This window comes from Nyctereutes procyonoides, unplaced genomic scaffold (genome assembly GCF_905146905.1).
Source record: "Nyctereutes procyonoides isolate TBG_1078 unplaced genomic scaffold, NYPRO_anot_genome, whole genome shotgun sequence".
Taxonomy (NCBI): Eukaryota; Metazoa; Chordata; class Mammalia; order Carnivora; family Canidae; genus Nyctereutes; species Nyctereutes procyonoides.
The window spans coordinates 10,958,274-10,977,605 of record NW_026575145.1 but is presented as its reverse complement, the minus strand read 5'-3'; the positions used below and the strand labels follow the sequence as shown (position 1 = coordinate 10,977,605).

Below are 19,332 nucleotides of genomic sequence, written 5' to 3'. Positions count from 1 at the left end.
TATGATTATTTTAGTTGCTTAAAATGAATTTTTTTAAAAAAATGTATGGTTTCTCTTAGCAAAAATATGCTATTATTATTTCTGTAGTTATTCAATCAATTAATTATAATATGAAGTACCTACTATGTACTAGGATAGTACAGCAATGTAGTAGGAAAAAATATGTTCCATCATATTTAAATATTTATAAAACAATTAAGAAGATACATGCTGACAATATAACATGTGGATTGAAAATCCACCTCCTGAATTCTTATTTTTACTAGAGTATTTTTCAAGATTTCCATTTGAGTCTTTGAAAATAAAAGATCTGTATCTCTGGTGAAATTCTTCATCTTTTCTTTTACTTTTCAGGCATATTTATTATATCTTTTTAAAAAAGTTCTTGTCTGTCAAACATGGAATTACATAGGAAATCCAGAATTTTCACTTCTGCATATATACTCAAAACAGTTGAAAGCAGGGATTTGAAGAAATATTTGTACACTCATGTTCGTAGTAGCATTGTTCACAATAGCCAAAGGATAAAAACAACCCAACTGTCTACTGACAGATGATAGATAAACACAGTGGAATATTAGTCAGTCTTAAAAAAGGAAGAAAATTCAGACATGCTACAACATGGATAACCTTGAAGACATTAAACTAAGTGAAATAAGCCAATGACAAAAAGGCAAGTATGATTCCCTTTATATGAAGTACCTAAAGTAGGTACTTCAAATTCATAGACACAGAAAGTAGAATGATGGCTTCCAGAAGCTGGGGGACAGGGAAGAAAGAGGGAGTTACTGTTTAATGAAAAGAGAGTTCACTTTTGGAAGATGAAAACATTCTGGAGATAGATGGTGGTCATGGTTTCACAACAAAGTGAAAGTACTTAATGCCACTGAACTGTATACTTAAACATGCTTAAAATGGTAAATTTTATGTTACCACATGTTACCACAATGATAATTAAATAAATTAAAAAGTCATCATCTGATAATCCCAAAATTTGAGTCTCTGTTTTTCTTGATATTTGGTTCTTTTGTCTTTTCTTCCCTAAGGCTCTGTGATTTGCTAATTGAATATAGGGCATTATGCATAAAAAAATGTCAAAGATCCTCTGGATGATGGTATTTTCCCCCACAAGAATAAATATTCTCCCACAGAACAGATGGAATATAGCAGTTCACCTTCATCTTGCTGAGGATTGGATTTAGGCTTTATTAGAAACAAAGTGTTTATATTTTATCCTTATTCCTAGGGCAGAGCCCTTACTCTTGGATGTGGAGACTCTGAGTCTCAACTGAAAACCTGTTGTGTTTTTACCAGAATTCTTCTACCTGGCTGAGTTTAAACTCCAACTCTTGTCTCTCAAGTATCACAGGACTACTGAACTTTCTGTTCCTCTTAATAGTCTCTCAGCTTCTGTTTTTTTTTTTTTTTTTTTTTTTTTTTTGCTTGTTTTGTTTTGTTTTGGCTGGGTTTGTCTTTTTTTTTTTTTTTTCCTGTTCACATATAGCTTAGGAGTTGGCAAGCTGCATATAAACCCAAAGGAGAAATTGCATATAAACCCAAAGCTCACTTCTCCCTGGTTTCCCTCTTCTTTGGGATTTTTGCTTCTCATGTTCCAGCCATATGATAGCTCTGAACACCAATCTCCAACTCCTCTCCTCAACTAGGACTTAGTCTGAACTCCCTCCCCCATCCTCTCCACAAGACTTCACAAAGCATGGAAAATGCCTGGATAAATGTAGAGCTCACTGAGGTGGCTTCCTTCCCTTAGGTCTTGTAGCTCTTTGCAAATTCTGCCTGCTTTGATGACTCTCTAATGCCTTCAAAAGTAGTTCTGTGTATTTTGTCCAATGTTTATAGTTGTTTTCAGCAGGACAGTTGTTCTGATACAAACTACTCTGATTGCTGGAACCAAAAGTTTGTTAATATAGTCTTTTAAGATTCTAACTCTTCATTTGCCTCTGATTATGTTCTAAACATTCTCTTGCTTTTGCTTTAATTCACCTTTTTATTGACCAGAATATTTGGTTTTTATTTATACTGTTCTGGGTCCCTGTGCTTATTAAACCCCAGGCAGGCAGGTGGCAAAAGTAAAGTAGTGAAGACAGAACACATTCTAAGCAATGGGGGTACATTGTTTGTCTTCTCTTGGGTCTTCATCCGCCCTTCCAGTTTCCCTAACTAAACCTGTCAGTACCACTAGGCAACACTTGTCAATGGTGAGTCCCCTGAATCTAAAAACTAAATGTAAAAATCCAACTCCCTACCTTTAGACAATTTCACGACCCTTAAAAATATTCTATCTTCTGAGACCATTACAAAGATGTTACTCTTTAGAAGATAGAGGCAGATTATCATCTTTATAATCTTTGTCTTAATGATACCACCAGCATCATAAATTATTCTTGGTATTTATTTAAATTTCACTATATTTATTTTCTATTACTGTGGCCAGAATAGCTTAGTATGTAAAACTAGTAATCATTCAATTAAATTCAGCAAACATAAAAAAAATTCAGCAAACATAACTTGGATGATGATTATATAAAAAGAATTGTGTAAAACACTTTAGAAGCCCAACAAGATTTCATCAGAGCTCTACATATTTAAATAACTGTGAATAGTTACAAATAAATTGGCTACAATATAAAGTAATAATAATGGAACCAGTTAATTATTATTGTATACATACTTATACCATCTGTTACACTAAGTGCTAGCAACATAGTAAATTAGATACTACTATTCCGTGCAATAAATAAAGAAACTGAAGAACAATGACATTAAGCAATTTGCTTAAGGCTCCCAAATTTCTATATACGATTCTAATACAGGTCCCTTTGACTCTGTAGAGAAATGTTGTTATGGAGGAAGAAGATGCCATAAGAGAACTAATAGGGAAAATTATTTCCGTTTTGGGTAAAGAGAGAAGGCATTAAAGGGAAGATAGCATGAAAACTGGTTATTTATGGATGACCAGAATTATCAGAGCTGGACAAAGGAAAAAAATGCCATTCTGAGCTGAAGAATATACATGAGAAAAAATATAGAAAAATGGTTTCAGGAGTTATAATTGATCCGAAGGGCTTGACCATAACATGCATGGGATGAGACTAGGTAAGGTAAAGCTTGAAAGATTCAAAGCAGATATGGAGAGCTCCAAAAAAATATGTCAAGGATTTCAGATCTGTTTTTGTGTATTTTTTATTATTATACAATTTCTGTGGGTCAAGCACCTGGGCATGGCTTAGTATGTGGCCCTGACTCAAGGTCTCTCCTGGGATTGTAGTCAAACTATCAGCTGGACCTGAAGTCTTATCTGGCTTACTCAGGTGGTTGCTGGTAGGATTCAGTTCCAGGATGTTAGACAGAGGCTTTCAATTTCTCATTGGTTATTGGCTAGAGCTACTCAAGCTTCTTGCCACATGGGGAGCCCCCATGGGGAGTTTACCTAAAGGCAATAAAATTCCAAGAAACCAAAAGAGCAAGAAAAATAAGAAGGATCTACCAAGATGGAAGCCAGTTTTTTTATATATACTAATCTCAAAGGTGACATTTCATCATTTCTGCCATATTCTTTTCTTTGGAAGAGAGTTAATAAGCCTAGTCTATGCTTAAAAGAAGGGGGGATTATACAAGGACATAAATACAAGGGGACAGGGATCATTAGGGCCATCTTAGTGGCACCCTAACACATGGATCAACAGGAAATTATCAAAGATTTATGAATGTGTAAGTGACATAATTTGGCTATCACCAGCCATTCCCACACAAAAGACTAGAAAGTCACTCAGAACTTTTCCTCACTCAACACCAATATCCGTTATCAAATCACTCCAAGGAGTTTAGTTGTCGGTATTTCCTCTTTCTAGTGGTACATAAAATAATAGAACAGTTTACAATCCTCAGTGTCTCAGATCCCATTGAAAAAGATAGGAGTTCTGTGGTACCTTCTGAGAGAGCAGTTTGTAAATACACGGTGTAGACAGAAGTCAGACCATGGGGATTAAGGAGTGAACAAGTGGTCATGAAACATTTTTGTAATCTAACACATACTTTTTTACACACGAAGTCAGATCTCTAGTAATTGACATGTCCTGTTGCTTAATGGATTACATTGCAATATTCTTTTAACTTTAGTTCCTTTATAAATAGTGCCAATTTCTAGGAATTTTATTATTTGAGTTTTGAAATGCATGTTGACCTGTTCACTGAAAAGTGTAAGGATCCAAAATGGTAAGATACCAGAGCATGTCCTTTATCTCCTTTTGGTTCTTGATTCTTCTAATTTAGGAAAAGCTTTATGTAAAGAAATAAAAAAACTCTTTCCTCTAACACAAACTTACACACTCTCTTTGACAGTTTCCAAAACTTATCTCACACTTTATCTCCTTTTTTGTTACCAGTGAGATTGTGTCTACATTAGAATTCCTGGTACCCAGGGCTTTGTCTTCCTACAAGTTCTCTGTGGCCAAAGAGACCTGTGAACAGTGTTTATCAGCAGGAGAACAAGGCCACTGAGGATGGCTGGCATCTACTTTAGATTTTGGTGACTGCATATTTTAACATTTATTGTAGTTCATATGATCATTTTCACCCCATCTGACAATTCATCCAAGAAATTTTGGTTCAATACCTTACCTCATGTTTCCTGAGGTTTTCCTGGTTATTAATCAATATTCAAATTGAGTTAGGCAAGGGCACTGACAGGTCAAATAAGTAAGTTCATTCAGTGAGTCTTAATCTTAAACTGTACCCTAAATTTCCTTTTGAACAGGACCTTTTCTAAAGGATTATGGACTTCTGTCTTGGTCTCATGGGAGGATGGTCCCATGCTTCAGAATACATTTAGTCCAATTTCATTTGTCCAAGATGTCATTTAAAGAAAAAGTGCACCTTTGTCTTCTTTGAGTGCTGATCTTAGGAACCAATCGATTATTGTGGGAATCCCATTAACCTTCCTTCTGCTGAAGTTTGCTGGTTTGCAGAATGTAATCAACCATACCTGATGTTACCTTCCTCTCCCTCCCACCTCCCCCAGATGCTACTCGGCCAAGTGAGATGGGATATATGACAATGCTTTGTACCCTTCCTGGCAACAGTGTTAAAATCTGAAGTGTTGCTTCTATTATTACTAATACTGTTATTAATTTATTGACAGAGTAGGGTGCATGATACAGGATGCAGAAGACCTCAGGAGAACGCTCACCCCAACACCAGCTGTGGGATGCTGCACAAGTCCCATAACATTCTTATCAGTTTTCCGACCAGAAAACTTGAGATTGTACTCTCCACCTGCCTACTTCCAGGGCTCTTGTGAGCAACAAGTGAGGTAAGACATGTGGATATATTTCACAAAGAGTAAAGGGTCATAATGGTAACAGTGGTTTTGAATATAATCACTAACATAATAACGCTGTCCAGACCTTTTCCTTTCTTCCAGTTTCAAACCGCCTGAAATACCTGGAGGAAAGGTAAAGCTCACATCATGAGACTAGACAAGAAATTCATGAACTAGTGACAAGAGCACTGTAATTGGGTGATGAAACATTTCTAAGCAGGAACTGAGTAGAAACTTACCAACTTATTAACTTATGCATGGTTAATAAGGTAATGTACATATTAACTTATAACTTATTAACTTCTCCAGTGGTATCTGGTTCATGGGACTTATAGAGAAAATGTAGCAATCTAAACAATAAGCAGTTTAATTTAGTTTAAATACATGTATGTACATGTATATATGGATCTTGTCAATGCTTTTTTTTTTTTTTATTTATGATAGTCACACACAGAGAGAGAGAGAGAGAGAGGCAGAGACATAGGCAGATGGAGAAGCAGGCTCCATGCACCGGGAGCCCGATGTGGGATTCGATCCCGGGCCTCCAGGATCGCGCCCCGGGCCAAAGGCAGGCGCTAAACCGCTGCGCCACCCAGGGATCCCCCTTGTCAATGCTTTTAACTTCTCAACAGTGCTCTAGAATATTAAAAATCCACATGACCTTTTCTTTCCAAGGAAAATAAAATGAGATGCATATGGCCAGGAATAGAAAATGTCCAAATAGAAGACAGAAAGAGGTATTTCCATAAAAATCAGAGATGCTAGCTGAAATCAATGATGATGATAAAATATCCTGGGGCACCTGGGAAGCACAGTTGCTTAGGTACCTGGCTCTTGGTTTTGGCTCAGGTGGTGATCTCAGAGTTGTGAGATTGAGCCCTGGGCCCAGCTCCATGCTCAGCACAGAGTCTATTTGGGACTCTCTCTCCCTCATGCAACCACCTCCTGAACCCCCCCCCCCCGCAAAAAGAACCCCATAAATTCCTTTAACCTTGTCTATGTTAAATCATGCCTAGGTTATTTGCTTCCTTTTCTTTTCTTTTTCTTCTTTTAAGAGAGAGAAAAAGAGTGCATGCATGAGGGGTCGTGGGGGGGGAGAACCAGAGAGAGAAACTTAAGTAAGCTTGACGCCCACATGGGGCTTGATCTCACAACCCTGAGCCAAAATTGAGTGGGACATTTAACCCACTGAGCCACTCAGGTGCCCCTGACTTATTTTCTATAATAAAAGAATCAGACAAAGGTAGAAGGTTTTTAGGAGATTTTCTTTTCTTTCTCATTTTCTTTTGAAAATGTTCAGTTTAGCAACCACTAGAAAAAGGATTATGGTTTTGTTAAAGACATTTTTTTTTCCCCAAGGTGACTGCGTCTAACTCATCAGAAAACCAGAGTAAGTTAAAATAAAGTCTTGAAAATATTTCCAATCGGACATTTCCCATTGGCCATAGAATCCCCTCACCTCCCATTAACACTCTATAAAACACAGGGAATATCTGTGCAGGCTCTGGATTGAGACATTCACATTCCTGAAAGACAACTACTTCCACCCAAACAACTGGTCCTCCTTTCCTTCTTGTCAGCACTGCGTGCTGGGAGAGGCTGTGTTTGGTCTCTTTATCAGGCCCTGCTGACGAGCTGACATCACTGCAAACGTTTTCACTTATTCTTTGGCAACACTTAAATCCTTGCCAAAGGCCAGTCAGTAAGTCAGAAAGTATTGTTAGTGAGTGGCTGGGGGGAGCCGGAGTGTGAGTGTCAGCTAGCCATCGATGGTGATGACAGCAGGGAAATCTAGGAGCTGAAACCATTTTAAAGGTCACTCTGTGGGCAGAACAAAAGACCTCTGACAGGGCTCTGGGACATGGGAGCACAGGGATGCTGCTATCTGAGCACTCTGGAAATTCATTATCCTCCCCCTGATTGCAAAGACTACTTTACAACCCAGTACAGCTTAAACCAGTAACCATTTGCCTTCGCAAGGGTATAAAATAATCTGGTAGGACAGAAAAGCCAAATGATGTGCCAGTGGTTCAACTTTCTGCTTTAAAAAAAAACCTCAAAAAACATTCTTCTTTAGCATTTTCTCCTTACCCTACATTCTCTCATTTTCAACTTTGAATTGCTAAATAAGTTTAAAGTTTTTAGCAACACACTTTTTGCAAAAAGCTATTGCATACATTTTATGTCTGAAATTCTGAGTATAATATACTAAAGCATTGATAAGCCCTTTTTAAAAAAAGATTTTATTTCTTTATTCATGAGAGACACAGAGCAAGAGTGAGAGCGTGAGAGAGAGACAGAGACACAGGCAGAGGGAGAAGCAGGCTCCAGGCAGGGAGCCTGATGTGGGACTCGATCCCCGGTCTCCAGGATCATGCCCTGGACTGAAGGTGGCGCTAAACCACTAAGCCACCCGGGCTGCCCTGGTAAGCCATTTTTTTTATTTTTTTATTTTTTATTTTTTTAAAAATTTTTTTAAATTTTTATTTATTTATGATAGTCACACACACACACAGAGAGGCAGAGACACAGGCAGAGGGAGAAGCAGGCTCCATGCACCGGGAGCCCGACGTGGGATTCGATCCTGGGTCTCCAGGATCGCGCCCTGGGCCAAAGGCAGGCGCCAAACCGCTGCGCCACCCAGGGATCCCCTGATAAGCCATTTTTAAAGGAACACAGATCATTCAGGAATAATAATAGCAGGCCCATGCCTGAATTGAGATCATCTCTTTGCAAAATAGGAAGAGATGTGATGTGGAAAAAAATGGCTCAGGTTACTGGGTGCCATAATCTGGACCTGGGCCCACCACTTGTAAGACCTGCCGAACAGATTTGCTATAGTTTATTCTCTAAAGTCTCACTTATTGTGTTATTTCCTTTCTTATTCTTTTTCTTTCCCCTACCTAAATGGAAGATATTTGTTGTGCCATCATTAAGCAGCCCAGGCAGGCCAGGACAGAACTCTGTAGTGTGGGAGCAAGAGCAGCTGGGATTGTCTGCTTTCCTCCTTATCACCACAGGAAAACAAGGGAGGAGGGATCTAAAGCATAGCATGGTGACTGTAGTGAATCATACTGCATTGTATACTTGAAAGTTGCTAAGAAAGTAGATCATAAGTGTTCTAACTACACACACACAAATGGTAATTATATGAAGTGATGGATGTGCTAATTAACTCTAATGTGGTAATCATTTTGCAATGATCAAATCATCACACAGTACACTTTAAACTTCACAGTGTTCTATCTCAATGTTGAGATATCTCAATAAAGCTGAAAGTAAGCCAAAATGGAGGGAGCCCTCAAGGGAGGTCCAGTGGATACGAGGAAGGGCCTCTTTGATAGAACAAAAAAGGATGAGAGAGGCGACACTCAACGCACTATTAAGCTCACACAGAAGGCACAGTGCACATTGGCACCCACCAAAGAATGAATTTGCTTGGGTATGCCAGGCTTGCAATTCTAATCAATACCCAATGATCTACACACAGTTGATTGGCACTGCAAATTATCTGCTTAGGGGCCTGGGATATAGTCTGCAATTATTCATCTGAGCGAAAACTCTGCACTGGTTAAGTAGCAGTGAGTACCCAGTGACCCACCACGCAGTAGTATGTGAACTCCACTTGGTCTACATATCAGATAAGAGAGCCCAGACTCAGGATCCAGGGAACAGTGATGCTAAGAACCATTCGCTCAACTCCAGCTTGGTAATACTGGGTAGATGAGTTGGTTTCTGTTGGGTGAGAAGTGGGGTAGAGAGAAGAGAGAAAAAGCAGCAGCAATTAAGGGCCCTTGTGAAGTTGGACTCTGGGTTAGGTGGTAAGGATGCCGACTGCTCAAATAACTGCCATTCCTGGGAAGAGTTAGCACCTCCACTGTCTCTTCAAGTCCAATACTTGCCCTCACTTCCATGTGAAAGTGAGGGGGTTTCCAGAGGCTGCTCAGGGGGTTTTCTCTAGGGGTAAGTCTTTCTATTTAGAGGCAGAGATGCTTTAAAATCACCTGGTCACATTATATTAGGTAAACCACGTTTTAACAAGTGGACCCACTAAGTCACCAAATTGAGCTAAAGATCTTGGAGTTAGTCCACCTGTAAAAAGGAAATGTCCAAATCTCACCAGGTTGTTGTTGATTTCGAGTTGTAGACGTCCCACTTCCTTTGTTTGTGTCACAAGCCACTCATTCCTCTTCTTAATGAAAACAAGAGGGAGTGATTATACCTCCTGGGGCTGTGCCATTTATGCCGTCTGAAAGGCACTTAAACGAGTGGCACATTATCTCACACATCTGGAGTTTACCAAATTAGCCAATTACGCTGGAGCTCATAAAACGAGGCCTTAAATGTCATTTAACTAGAAAATATTATAATCACCAAGTGGTCTGATTGTAAGATGATACTTGGGGCAGCATCAGTGGTTACAGAAAACAAATCGTGAAACAAAACACAGTTCAAATGCCCCCCAAATGCAACCACATATTTTCTACAGTAATACTTTCTGAAGAATACCATATTTCTGAAGGCACCAGCAATCAACATGTTTCTCATTTGAGACTAAGTCTAATCCGACCTAGTTGTTTCCTAGTTATTTGCCTTGGGCAAACCAATGCCCATGCATTTTTCTCATAAGAAAACTGAGGAACATGTCGGCTGAGAGCAGACTGATGGGAAACCATGAACTTATCAGAGATCTGGAGCCATCTGTAAGGGATACGACAATAACTCAATTAAGATTCTTGAGTTATCAGAGGTTTGTGGTGCTGTCCTGGTACTGACAAGATTCGGTTAACTGAACATATATGGTCTCTCAGGGCTTTCATACTTCACTTGAAGGAAGAGATAAAAGCTGCTTTAAATTGTTATGTGATTTGAGGGTAGGAGAGTTGTTTTTTTTTAAGATTTTATTTATTCACAAGACACACACACACACAGAGAGAGAGAGAGAGAGAGAGACGCAGAGACACAGGCAGAGGGAGAAGCAGGCTCCACGCAGGGAGCCCGATGTGGGACTGGATCCCGGGACCCCAGGATCACAACTTGGGCCAAAGGCGGTGCTAAACCTCTGAGCCACCCGGGCTGCCCAAGTTTTAGAATAGCTATTTAAAAATTAGAGGTTTGTAGCCACAACTTTCACATTGTCTTCTTTTCATTTAATATATAACAAAATTTGGTGTTTAGTTAAAGGTGATATGATATAATGGGAAAACCATGATATATCACTAATACTTATGTGACTCTGGGCAAGCTATTAAACTTCTCTGATCTTCCGTTTCCCTCATACAAAATATAGACATAACGCTAGACTGTGTTGAGAATAGTGTTGTGTTGAGCATAAATGCATGAAAAAGTCCCTGGCATCGTGCCTGTTATGATGAAAAAAAAATATTAATCTCAGATCTTTCTTTACCGATGTCTCCAGAATGTCTTAAGTTCTGTTTTATTCTCTTTGCTCTTTATTTCAGCAAGAATGATCACTAGGTGCTTTCAGAAGAGGCAGACTGAGGGGACAGGCAGTCCTGGTTTTACATTAGCATAATTTACAATCCCCTTGCCCAGCTATGCATATCTCAATCACTCTCTTTAGAGCAACACCAGGTACAAAGAGACTAAAAGAACTTTCAGGAGACACTCTGAAACAGAAGGAAGTAAGACATGATGCAGGAACACACACTAAATGGAGACACCAGCTGCTGCTTGCCAGGAGAATTTATAAAATGAAACTAACTGGCTTTAAAGGCACCTAATAAGCTAGCCTAAGCATGTTTTCTGCGTTCACTGTGTCAGTAGATGGACCTGTGAGTTTATTTTTGCCAAACCAGAATAAGAAGAGAAATCATGGTGATGACGGAGGACTCTCACCAGTGACAAATTTCTAGCCTGGATCCTCTCTTTTCCATTAGACAAAACAACGATGGCCTCTTTGGTAAAAGCTAACTAAGCGTGAAAATTCCATATGATAGAAATCCTTGTCTAGAATTTGGAAGGCCTTTTTTTTTTTTTTTTTTTGGATAAAGCTGGGTTGAAAAACCATGTCTTTCATTAAAGTATGATGTATCAAGGGATGCCTGGGTGGCTCAGCGGTTGCGCGTCTGGCTACTGCTCAGGGTGTGATCCCCGGGTCTGGGGATCGAGTCCCACATCGAGCTTCCAGCAGGGAGCCTGCTTCTCCCTCTGCCCCTGTCTCTGCCTCTCTCTCTGTCTCTCATGAATAAATAAATAATGTATTGATGATTTTACTTATTTTTAAAAAGATTTTATCATTTATGAGAATAATGTATCGATGCTTTTACTTATTTTTTTAAAAGATTTTATTATTTATGAGAGACACAGACAGAGGCAGAGACATAGAGACAGAAGCAGGCTTTCCGCAGGGAGCCCAATGTGCGACTGGATCCCTGACTCCTGAGCCGAAGGCAGATGCTCAACCACTGAGCCACCCACGTGCTCCACTTTTACTTATTCTTTTTTTTCTTAATTTAAAGAAAATTTTTTCACTTTTACTTATTCTTAAAAGAACCTTAGGAGTAGCAAAGGGACTTTGACCCATTATCTTTTGTAGACATGAATTCTGAACACAGAAGTGGGGAACTGCATTTTTAAGAATGGTGACGAGCACTCTTCTCTTTCTTACAGCAGGGAGAGCTGTACAGACATTAAGAGTGATATCAGACTTTAATGTTCTTTTTTAAAAAAATTATTTATTCATGAGAGACACACAGAGAAAGGCAGGGACATAGGCAGAGGGAAAAGTAGGCTTCTTGCGGGGAAGCCTGATGTGGGGCTCAATCCCAGGACCCCGGGATCATGATCTGAGCCAAAAGCAGATGCTCAACCACTGAGCCACCCAGGTGCCCCAGACTTTAATGTTCTTGAACAACAGGTAAGAAATAGCTTTCAAAACCTTTAACTTGGGGGATATAGGAAAAACCAAGAGAGATGAATATTCTTAACTATACTAATAGTCAAAGTGACTTGTGCTATATCCCTGCAGCCATAGACCAAACTGGCTTGTATGCACCTGAGTGAGAAAAGTATCTTTGAAAGCAGAGTGTACTCTAAAAGCTAAATAAGAAAATCCAAAGGAACTGCTGCTTTCACTAGGAAAAAAAATTCAATACAACATGTGCTAAAATGTTTTCTTTTCTTTTTCCTTTTTTTAAACTTAACACTATGAAATATTCTTACCCTGTATCAAAAACAACAGGCAGCTTTTTCTTTTGCATTTTTACAAATATTTCCATCTCTGAGACTAGAGCTCTCCAGCTCTCAGCTAATAACATGTCCAGATCTAAAAGCATTACAGAAGGAATGTCAATTTGTTCTAGAAGCAATTATACATACAGTTTAGGAAAAGGCCAATTTTACTATGCAAGGACCACACATGCTGTATGTTTGTTGTATTATTTGATATCAAAGCAGAAACATCAAATTCTTCCTAACACACATGAAATAAAGAGGCCGGCTAAGGAACTCCCACATCCAATTCAGAGATATCTGTTACAGCTTATAGAACTTGACAGTGCTGCTACTACTGTTTTATTGGAAAGGGACACTGCTATTGACTATATATTACACTATGATTTTTTAACTTTATATATATATTTTAACTTTATATATATATATTTAACTTAATATATATATATATATATTTTGTAAAATGAGCATGATTTTGATCCCAGTTGTCATAACTGCAGGTATATTATTAATGTATGGCACTTAGATACCGTATCTCCAGAGTAATAGCAAGAATTTGCTGATTCCTTGTCACTAGATCACCTAAAAATATTTAATCAGGAATCAAGATTTTATCATAAATTCAGAGGGTGGCCAATAGCAAGAATCATTATATCTGTTTCATTTTGCATCATTATGATTTTGATGTGATTACTTTTATTAATTTAGTGTGCACTTACTATCTCTACTCAGTGTCAAACACAGTTATAGGAGATACAGAACTAAATGAGAAACAGCTTTCAGGGGAATATATTCTTGGGGTAGGGGAGAGGAGACATACAGAAAACAGTCACAGTAAATTAGAGAGGTGCATGCTATCTTTTGTATGGCATATAAAAATGACTGCTAAAGAAAGTGTGTGGTAGAGAAAAGATGGTCAGAGATGGAGAAATGTGAGGGCATCCTTGAGTGAAGAGGGATGGTTTCTTGTGTGGATGAGTGGGTTGGTCCTGCTGGAATAAGATAAAGACAAGAATGCAAAGCTCTGAGAATGTGAGCAGATCTGCTGTTCGTAGAGCAGATCTGTGTATGGGGAATGAGTCTGGAAGGCCATAGTAGGATAGGTTCTATAACTTACGAAGCTTAGGCTTTCATCAGAAAGGATGAATACCTACCATTTGCCTCGACATGGATGGAACTGGAGGATATAATGTTGGGTGAAATAAGTCAATCAGAGAAAGAATCCTCATATGGTTTCACTCATATGTGGAATATAAGAAATAGTGAAAGGGACTATAAGGGAAAGGAGGGAAACTGAATGGGGAAAAATTAGAGAGGAAGACAAACCATGAGAGATTCCTAATTCTAGGAAACATTCAAAGGGTTGCAGAAGGGGAGGTGAATGGGGGGATGGGGCAACTGGGTAACGGGCACTAAGGAGGGCACTTGATGGGATGAGCACTAGGTGTTATAGTATATGATGGCAAATTGAATTTAAATATAAATAAATAAATAAATAAAGTTTAGGCTTTATATTGCAGGGCATATTTTTATATATTACCCAAATACTCAAAAAATAAACAAATTAAAACAGTATGATACTGGTATAGAGATAAACTAATGAAACAGAATAGGAAATGGAGAAATAGAGTAGAAAATTTAGATGACATATAAATGGAAGTTTAATACACAAAAAAGCTAGCATTTCCAATGAGGGAGTAAAAGATGGATTTTTCAACAAGTGGTGTTTGGACAACTGACTAACCATTTGAAAATAATATTTAATTTCTATATACCACATGACAAATTGAAAAAATTCTCAGATGGATTAATGATTTAAATGTAAAACATATCAGAAGAAAATGTTTATAATCTTGGGGTTAGAAGATATCCCTCTTTCTAATGTGACAACAAGGTCAGATATCACAGAGGAAAAGATAGATATAACCACAAAACCACAATCTTCAAAAATTACAAGGTTCTGAAAAGTTTAAGGCACTATAGCTCTAAGACAAATGACAGGTTGGGGAAGATATCTGTAATCTATGTAATAGTTAAAGAATTAGTACCTATAATATATACTGAGCTCCTCTAAATCAATAAAAAAATCTAACATAGAAAAAATGAGCAAAGAACACAAATAACAAAATTCATGAAAGAAATGACAACTAATAGTTATAAAAGTATGCTCAATCCCAGATATAATCAAAATAAAGCTTGTAGATAATTTTATCTTTTTACCTATTAGATTATTGACAGGAGATAAATGTGGGTGATAGATATACCAAATGATGATTGATAATGTTCAGTGTTTGAGAGGATGTAGAGAAATGATACTGAAGGTATACAATTGGTACATGCTTTTTGGATGATAATTGGATAACATTTATATATAAAATGTACATATCATTAGATCCTATAATTCCAGAGCTAGTAACTTATTTATAGAAAAAAATGTATATGAACACAAATATGAAAAAACAGTATGAGGATATTTATTGCACTGTTGTTTCTAATAGTGAAAATCTGCAAACAACCTAGTGGTCTGCCAAAAGGATTAATTTAATAAATTGCAGCACAGTTGTAGATACAAAAATTACTATGGTGTTGTTAAAAATATATATACCATCATGGAAAGACATCCATGACACATGTTTAACTGAAATAACAGTTGGTAGAGGGATCCCTGGGTGGCACAGCGGTTTGGCGCCTGCCTTTGGCCCAGGGCGCGATCCTGGAGACCCGGGATCGAATCCCACATCGGGCTCCCGGTGCATGGAGCCTGCTTCTCCCTCTGCCTATGTCTCTGCCTCTCTCTCTCTCTCTCTGTGTGACTATCATAAAAAAAAAAAAAAAACAGTTGGTAGAATAATCCCCATAGTATAACCTGCCAGAGAGGTACTGAACTAAAAAGGTTAGGAGCATGGGTTTTGAGGTCAAGCAGATCTGGATTTGAGTCCCAGTTCTATTATTTATCAGATATGTGAAAATGGCTAATTGCTCTGAGTCTTAGTTTCTTCATTTGTCCAACTGGAATGGATTCTATTAGAACTTACCTCACAAAAAAAAAAAAAAAAGAACTTACCTCACAGAGTTTTAAAGAGGATTTATAGTATATAGTAGAGGCTAAATAGATACTAGTTATTATTACTATTATCATTTTTTGCATACTTATTATTTTCAACCAGTTCTCTTATGAAAACGACTTCAAAAAGCCAATCTAATATCCTTTGGAAAATTACGTTGGATAGAGTCTCTAATTGAATCTATATGTCAAAGACAATTTTAGCTTATGTAAAAAAATATTCTATTTATCTAGTAATCTGCTGAATAAGGATAGCAAATTTGACACATTAATTTTTGACATAGTTCTGTTTTGGTTGAATATTCATAAGTCACAAGGCAAATAAGGAACACATTTAGACACTATATTCAAGAATCAAAATAAAGAACATTTAGATAGCTGCTGTTAGGAGAACTTTAAAAAATCCTAATGGCACTAAATAGAAATTGTCTTCTAGTTAGCAAACTGACTATTAATATCATTTTTGTGGTAGTTCTTATGTATACATATTTAGTTCTCAATTGTATTATCAGGAAAAACACAAAAAAGGTGGGAAGGCACCCTTTTAAATACTTCCCCCAATAACATCAGGAAAATGAGCCACTCAAAATGAAAAAAACATGTTATACAGTAATATGTTAAATGCCTATGTCAACATAAACTTCATACAGAAAGAAACACACATACCCTTCTCTTCGGAAAATTGTTCGAAAGCTGTCTCCCAAGCTTTTATAACTATTTGGATCAGTTGCACATCTCTGAATCTGGAATCTAGAAAAAAAAAATCAAACAAACAAAAATCCTAGTTAAGGATTTTGCCAAATGGCTTTCCTCATTTTTCAAAGTCTTAGGAAACTTAGCCTTTTCAGGTTAATCCAAAATATTCTGGTTTTTACTATAGATTTTATTGATTTATTTGCCTTATGTAATCTTTACCTTCCTTTTGTAGCCTTTAAAACTATATTTCTCTGTGCCTTAATAGAAACTAGGGAAAGGGTTTTTTCATCTGTTTCTTAGCCAGGCAGATGCACCCTGAGGCATTTATGCCTTTTTCTTTTATGAAAAGCATACACAGATGTCATAGATTGTTTTAATGTATAATTCAGAAATCTGAAGGTGCATATGAAACAAATAAGTAGCTCTATTTCTTATCTTAATTAGTGCCCCCTTGATGGTAATTTAATACAAAGGTTAAAAATACAGAGCAGCTAATACGGCCTAACTTTGATCCTGATTGTGAATTTGGAATTCATTCTGGCAGACAGGAGCCCGTGCTTAAAGCAAGAATTGCAGTTGTATTGTGATACAGTTTACAATCACTACTTCTACTTCGTGATGGAGCAGAGTTGGTCAACATGATCCAGCTACCTGAATTTTCACAGAAGTGCCGTGTTCTGTATATAATTGGTGCTAAACAAAAATGTCTTGCATTTTGGAAAGCTGAATTCTTTTTTTTTCTTTCTTTTTGGTCAAGATTATGCATCTCAGGACTCTCACCTTCAAAATTTGGAAATTTCCTGATGTGAGGATTTTAACTTATTTATTTTGTACCTTATTCTGGGGTTTGTTTCTACAGAGGTTTATGGCAAGTGCTCTTGTTTCCCTACACCCCAGCTTTTCTCCATTTTTGGGTTTCTTTAGTCTGCTCACTCCCTGTATGTAACTTCCTTGTTACAATTCTGAGCTGAGGCCCTTCTGCTTTTCCTTCCACAATTTTACCAAAAATTTTTAATAAGATTTTTCAGAAACACCACTCCTACCATCTACTTTAAGATGTTTTTTCTCAGATTGCTCAATTTATAATACGAATACTTCTACCTCTAAGAATGATGGATTTTATGGTTCTAAGGCCCCAGGGAATTATGCTGAAAACTTACCCATATATCACAGAAAAGAGTGAATGTTTTGATTGAAGTAGTTGGGCATATGAAAGGAATGAGTATATTTTATGACTGGAAAGTGAGGCTGATCATATTTGATTGTGTAAAGGAGAGAGTTGATGATTATAATTGTGCAGGAGGGAAGCCATTCTGAGATGAGGAAGTTGAGTATTCCAGCACAATTCTTCCTCAGAACCCACACAAATACCTACGAAAATATTTACTGCCTGATTGGGTGGATTGGAGTGGGAGCATAGAGGGCAGAATAACCATGAAGGCAGTATGCCAATCCAGGTGGAGATAATGCCAGAATATCAATGGAGGCAACAGAAATGTAAAGAAAAGTGTAAGCTTGTTGGGTAATCCTTATTCTCTTTAAATATGTATGTGTTTGTGTACGTGTGTGCTTGCGCGTGCTCATGTTTTATGATCCATTCAGCACGACCCCCTCTTGATCCTCTTCAATCCAGCAAGCAATATTCTACTATTGCCAAAATTTAAGACATCATAAATATTCATCTTCATAATGGTTTTGTCAAATTTACACCTCTAATAGCATGATCATCTTTAGAAGATTAGTTTTTTATAAGAACTATATTTCTAAAATTCAAATTGTATTGAACTCATCGGAAGATCATGGACCAATACAGCTAACTCATTTAAACGGTTCCAGATATAGAAGTACGTTTTGTGTATGCATAATCACTGACCCAGAAGGCTCAGTAGGCAGTTTTGTCTAGAATCAAGAACATGATTTGATGGTCAGGTAGATGGACCATGTTTGGTATTTCTGGGCTACTGCATATAGATGAGTTAACTTGGTACAAATGAATTTTGTATTGGAAACAAATGAATTAACACTAAACCCAAAATAGTATAATGAGAAAACTGTATGTACATCTATACAACGAATAACTTTGCATAAAATTTGTTTATACTACAAATAACATAGGGAGTGATTTCCAAAATATGACATTGATTGTGAAAAAAGAATCTCTATCTCTGCCTTTGCACATTTGCAGCCTATAGTCATGCTAAGTATGAAACATTTTCTTATGTCCTAGTTGGGAAGTCCATGATTATTCTCTATTCTTTGAAGAAAATAATTTAAAATAATTTTATGTATTATAAAAGTATTACATGCTCATAGGTTTTTCTTATAATATCTGTAATAATTTTCATTAAGTTCACTTCCATCAAATTCCTTTCTAGGTGCTTTTTTCCCAAATTACCAACTATTTTAAAAATAACTGTCATATGAAATAAGATCTACAGGTTTAAAAAAAAACTCAGGGCACTATCTTCACCGTCAAGAGTCACAATAAATAAATAAATAAATAAATAAATAAATAAATAAATAAATAAAATAATTGACAATATAAAGAAAATATCCACAATGTCAAATAGCATCAGCACCAAATTGCCCAGGTGTTCATCAGACGGGGTAATTACTGCTTTCTGCAGAGGGTCAGGAAGGACTTCAGGAAGGAGAAGGGACTTGAGCTGCTCCTAGAGGATTCAGAGGAAAAAGAGTAGGCAGGAGAAAGCATTCCAGGTGGGGAAATGAGAGAAACAAAGGCCAGTGAGAAAAAGTTGTCCTTTCAAGGGAAGTGAAGAAAGAGATCCCCCGCAATGGCAACCTCCCACATTCCCTTCAGGACAGGTGTTACAGGACTTTGCTGCAGCATTCAGTTGCTCAGGGTGGGGAGACCTGAGTGGGTTAGGGGAGGAAATTTATGAAATTAAGTCAAAGCCCAGGGTAGACCATTTGACCTCTTCCTGCTCCTCAGCTGAGTACTTCAGTTAATTCTGCATGGCCATCTCACAGCTATGTGATCTTAGTCTTGGAAAAGGGACTACAAATGAGTCAGCAGAGG

General features: G+C 37.5%; 1 protein-coding gene across 4 annotated transcripts in view; it reads right to left on the bottom strand.

Annotated features, from left to right (window-relative positions):
• SLC25A21 (solute carrier family 25 member 21) overlaps positions 1-19,332 on the bottom strand; it is a 473,454-nt gene that overhangs the window by 109,588 nt on the left and 344,534 nt on the right. For all 4 annotated transcript variants that reach the window (XM_055309283.1, XM_055309284.1, XM_055309285.1 and 1 more), the window contains exon 3: positions 16,263-16,346. In XM_055309283.1, coding sequence (XP_055165258.1) covers positions 16,263-16,346 — 84 coding nt within the window. The remainder of the gene's footprint in view (positions 1-16,262; positions 16,347-19,332) is intronic.